The 5557-nt window shown below is 45.8% G+C and overlaps 1 protein-coding gene across 1 annotated transcript in view; it reads left to right on the forward strand.

Annotated features, from left to right (window-relative positions):
• The first annotated feature begins 1957 nt into the window (after positions 1-1957).
• Positions 1958-5557, forward strand: part of PTGFRN (prostaglandin F2 receptor inhibitor) — a 67100-nt gene continuing 63500 nt past the window's right edge. Inside the window, exon 1 of the mRNA XM_017869587.1 lies at positions 1958-2011. Coding sequence (XP_017725076.1) covers positions 1958-2011 — 54 coding nt within the window. The remainder of the gene's footprint in view (positions 2012-5557) is intronic.

Below are 5557 nucleotides of genomic sequence, written 5' to 3' on the forward strand. Positions count from 1 at the left end.
TTCTTTGAGTTCAGGCTGACCCCTGCTGTTGGCCATGTAGCCTCTTGGCCCATCTTCCGAGCACTACTTATGATTCTGCAGCCTGTGCCTATTGTCTCTCACCTGCCTGGTGCCTCTTCACAACAGTAGGTTGGTGCCTCTGAGGGCTCTGGAAATTGTTCGGTCCTTGTATAGGCAACTGCTGCCTCATTCCAGCCCATTTCCTGTGCACTAAAGATCTTCCCTGTGGTTCTCTAGGGTACAGAGGTGTCCCCACCACCAGGCTAACTGGGCTTTCAGGCAGACCTCTGGGGGAAGTCACAGAAACAGTAAAACAATAAGCCATTTCTAGATGACAGACTGTTTCTTATCATTACTGATTTTTTTGTGTGTGTGCAAGTTTTGATTGAGGGTATCAGCCATGAGTAAGCTGGGGCTGACTAATCAAGCCTCAGCCCTCACAAATGTGACTTGTGTCTTCTCCCTTCAGCCTAGGAAAGAGCCTAGAAGATGCTCCACAGGTTGCCCTTTCCCCAGTGTACCCCAGACCACAGTGAGAAGAGACATAGACATCTTTAGATGTGTATAAATATTGCCACTACTTTGGATTTTACACCCTTCCTGAAGGGTATAAAAGTTGAAATACTTTAATTTTTTTGAAGCAGGGTCTTGCTCTGTTGCCCAGGCTGGAGTGCAGTGGTACAGTTTTGGTTCATTGCAACCACTGCCTCCCGGGTTCAAGCAGTTCTCATGCCTTGGCCACCCAAGTAGCTGAAATTACAGGGATGTGCCACCACATCGGGCTAATTTTTTGTATTTTTAGTAGAGACGGAGTTTCGCCATGTTGGTTAGGCTGGTCTCGAACTCCTGGCCTCAAGTGATCCACCTGCCTCAGTCTCCCAAAGTGCTAGGATTACAGGTGTGAGCCACCATGCCCAGCCGAAGAGTTGAAATTCTGACATCTCCAATCAATAGACTCAGCTGGCCAAAAAGTGTGCTCCTAGCATTTGGGGACTTTCTTCCTTTTCATTGCTTTGGTCCGAACAAGGAAGGTTCAAAATGATGCTGGATAAATACCACCTACTAAAAGGATACATTCTAGAAAGCCGACGTATTATAGAAGGAACTTCTGTGTATGAACTCAGTCCTCACTGCATCTTGGCTGCTGCCTGGCCCTCCCTGGCTACTTTAAGGTGCTACTGTTGATGCTGCTGCTAAGCCCAGTGATTTTATCTCAGTGGTTTTGGATGCAGATATTTTTGAGGCTTAACAAGAACTCATGAATTCTGGACCATGTTTGAAGTAGCTTGCTGTCTTGTTCTGTTTCAGAGGTGTAGGTGTGGATAGTGCTTTGTGAAACCATTGCCCCCTTTAGGATGTACTGAGAAGAGAATATTAGCTGATTTGGTATCTGTCCAGTGTACACTACTTTGCTTATGTTGCAGTGAGGAGTTAAAAAAAACACACAGAGTTTTGGCACAACTATTCATTTTTCCATTTTCTGAAAGCTGGCACATCCAAACATTTTCTTATTTATTAGAAGACATTACAGTCCATCATCTTGGATTGAGAAATCCTTACAGTAAGTTCCAAGTTAAGACCATAGTGTCTAACTCATGGCATGGCACAGCACAGGGTACTTAGTCACATTAGTCAAAGTAAAAAGTTATAACCCTTGAAGGAGTAAATTATTTGTATCCAACTTTACTCTTCAATACAGGACATTGCTGCTTTTCTTTGTGATCTTATTTTTTTTAGTACTTCAACAGCATTAATGGAATGTTAATTGTGTTTCTGACATTGTATAAGATTACAAAGTCCAAAATGGAATGGAACCAGTTACAAGTGAATGGCGGAATGGATCATAGGTGTTTTTTAAAGGCCTGGGTGAATGAGTTATTAGATCACTGTACATATGGGGCTGTCAGAATTATAGAGATGAAACGGAGGCCAGGGACTGTTATTATTGAAAAGCTCCATGGAGCAGGTGGGACTGAAGCGTCGGGAGCCAGGAGCAGGAAATGCATTTCAGGTATGAAAGTGGGCAGTACAGTTTCTCAGAGGTAGGAGTAGATACATGTGTACAGGTTGGTGTCCCATGTGGGGATTAGCTAACTTAAGTTGGAAAAATAATAGAGACCTTAGAGGATGTGGATATTAAACTCTGAAGAAGGGAGGTTGCTGGAGAAGAGGAATGTGAGCAAAGTCACCCTGAAAGATGTTGGCAGCATCGCCAGCGCCCACAGAGCAGCTAAGAGCCAGCATGTGTGAGGCTGGAGAGATCCGCCGGGGCTTACAGGAAGCCAGCCTGCTAAATTAAGGTGATAAGTCAGGCCATAATCCTATTTTTGGTTGTTTCTTATAAGGAAAACAACTCACAAAACAGTTAGGGATGTTCCCCCCAGATAGTTTATCAGAGCGTTTCTTCAGAGGACTATGACCTGATAAGAGACACATAAGTTTTAGAGCAATGATGGGGAATTTTAGTTGGTTTTCTATGGAAACAAGGTTTATGCAATCATGTGATCTATTCATCGGAGTCCCACTTTCATTACCATTTATCCCACAAACAAGTTTCAGCGGAAACAGTAGTATGAATCCCAGAAAGCCTAGTGTCGTACCTGGCTCATAAATAATTGGGGTAGGTACCTTTGCTCACCCATCTAGGGAGGGCCACAGAGGTAGCAAGGTGGTATACGCTGCCCAGTGGTACTCTCAGGGACCCCATGTTCCAGGACCAAGTTAGCTCACACCACAGGCTGAAAGGTAGTTATCATGCAGCAGGATGTGAGTTTGGTCGTTGGAAAACAGCAATGATGAGGCAAGCTCTGCTTTCTGTCCAGTGTGTTCATTTAAGGCATTTGGGCCTCAAGACAAGGAAGTGTGAAAACTGAGCATATAATGAAGTGTTGGTGACCCTTCTTGAGGTTTTCCCAAGTATCCCGCACTCCAGTCCTTAGAAATGACTGCAAGATAGATGCACACAACACCTTCTTTGGTTTACGTATCTGTCTTGGAATTATTTCCAGTTATTTGATTCTTTGGATTTCAAGTAAAGCCTCATTTCCTCAGAGAAATGAGGACATGTTTGGATCCAGGAGTGCTGCCGCCTACAGCATGGGCCGGCCTGCGCCAGCTCTTGGTGGTGGGCTGTTACTCAGCCACCTTCCTTCAGAGCATAGCCATTGGTTTGTGATTTATTAGGATGAGGGTTTGTGTGTCTCACCCAACCGTAAGCAGCTCCAAAGCGGGATCGTGTCTGTTTTCGCTTACCCCAGCATGTAGAAACTTGAATCTTTGAATAATTGAATTAATGTATGTGCTTAGAAACATGCCTGTAAGATGTATATAGTATATATATTTAAAATTGTGGACCTTAAGTTATAAAGGGGGCAGAAGTTATCTATGTGTCCTAACTATCTTTCATATGTGTGCTTATTTATCTTCTTTCGTTTGGAAAGAATTGCGTGTGACTTCACTTCTAAGACAGGTTTTTGTGGTAGAGTAGGAGAAAATGAAATCTATACATGAAAAAGAAGGGGTGACTAAAGTCTCCATTCTTCCTCCTGTGGATTTTCTCGTTTTTTCCTTGGCAGCTTGGGTGGAAGACAGATGACTCATGAGTTCTCATTATTGTCTCTCCACTGCCTCCACCCCTTCCCTTTGCAGGGTTGATACAACCTGTTCCACCCCAGAATGGCATATGCTCCCTTCTTGGGCTTTGTCCTGGTTGGTCATAGTCTAGAGAAGCAGACTTCTTCAGCCCGAGTATATGCGTCAAGTGTCTCATGGCTGGGTTCATTCAAACCACGGACCGTCTGCTTGTCATCACTGTTCTAGGGAGCAGCCAACACTGAGCCACATCTGGGCAAAGGGGCAGTAGTACTGCCGCCTGTAGCGTGGGCCTGGGCTCACTGCCTAGTTCATAACCACTATTTATTAGCTGCCCCAGGTCGGGCATTATTCTGGATCTGGGGGCCCCTGAAAACGTAGATCAACACAGTCCTTTGACTCCTCCAGCAACCAGTCTAAATGTGGAGGCATGACACACACAGGAAGAGAGGTGGCATAGATGAAGTGTCATCCGAGGAGTGTTAAACAAAGGGGAAACAAACTGAACATTAGAGAAAAGGGAGAACATTCTGGGAGTACTTTAGGCAGAGGTGCTTTTGCAGAAAAGGTAAGCATGATCTTCTGTACCTGCTTATATCACTACCTATGTCTCATCTCTACCTGTGCATGTAATTTTTATTTTATTTTTTTTGAGACAGTCTCACTCTGTTGCCCAGGCTGGAGTGCAGTGGCATGATCTCAGCTCACTGCAACCTCTGCCTCCCAGGTTCAAGCAATTCTCTGCCTCAGCCTCCCGAGTAGCTGGGATTACAGGTGCCTGCCACCACGCCCGGCTAATTTTTGTATTTCTAGTAGAGACGGGGTTTCACCATCTTGGCCAGGCTGGTCTTGAACTCCTGACCTTGTGATCCACCTGCCTCAGCCTCCCAAAGGGCTGGGATGACAGGCGTGAGCCACCACACCCGATCTGCATGTAGTTTTAAAGGCATTAGTGCCTGGATTGGGGACTTTTGTAAGGATCCAAAGCACCCAGATAGTTGGTTTTTACTAGCCCCAAAGAAGAATGTAAACAAAATTGATGTGGTGAGTTTTGAGGTTTAGAATCCTGAGTGTGTCACTTCCCAGGGTGCTGAGAACTGGTCTCTTGATTGATGCTGTGTGTCACAGTTGCCCCAGCTACATGCTCTGTGCTTTCTGTAATGAGCCTGGTGAAGGGCTATTTTTGAAAATTCATTGGTGAAGGACTGTTTCTGAAATTAATGAGATTATGTACTTTTTGTTAAGCCCCCCGGATGATGATCCGAAGATCATTTCTGGCCCTAACATTCCAGAAGCTCATTGAGATAGGAGTGATCACAGTCACTGCATCAGCAGGCATGCTGATGGGCTGGGGGTGTGGTGATGAGAAGCCCCTTCAGAGCCTCACAGGGAAGCCTCCTTGACAGGCAGTTGGCTCCAGGTGATCTTGGTGGCAAGCAGACCCTCAGTGGGCATCTTCTAAGCTCTGCCTGAGCTGGGGGCTGAGGCGGGGAAGGATCAGGCAGGGAAGGATCAGGAAAGCCTTCAGCAAGCTGGACCCATTTGAGCTCATTAAGTCTTGATGATCAGTAGGTTTTTTTCTGGCAGAGAAGGGGTGGGTAGTTTAGACAAAGGGAAGAGCACAGAGAAAGCGATAAACTGGCTGGTGTGGTGGTTCACACCTGTAATCGCAGCACTTTGGGAAGCTGAGGCGGGCAGATCGCTTGAGGCCAGGAGTTCAAGACACCCTGGCCAACATGGTGAAACCCTGTTTTCATTAAAAATGCAAAAATTAGCTGGGCGTGGTGGCACATACCTGTACTCCTAACTACTCGGAGGGTGAGGCACGAGAATTGCTTGAACCCAGAAGGCAGAGGTTGCAGTGAGCTGAGATCATGCCACTGCACTCCAGCGTGGGTGACAGAGAGACACTCCCTCTCAAAAAAAAAAAAAAAAAAAAAAGGCCAGGCGCGGGGGCTCAAGCCTG

The sequence above is a fragment of the Rhinopithecus bieti genome, unplaced genomic scaffold (assembly GCF_001698545.2).
Source record: "Rhinopithecus bieti isolate Rb0 unplaced genomic scaffold, ASM169854v2 scaffold_3040, whole genome shotgun sequence".
NCBI classification, from domain to species: Eukaryota; Metazoa; Chordata; class Mammalia; order Primates; family Cercopithecidae; genus Rhinopithecus; species Rhinopithecus bieti.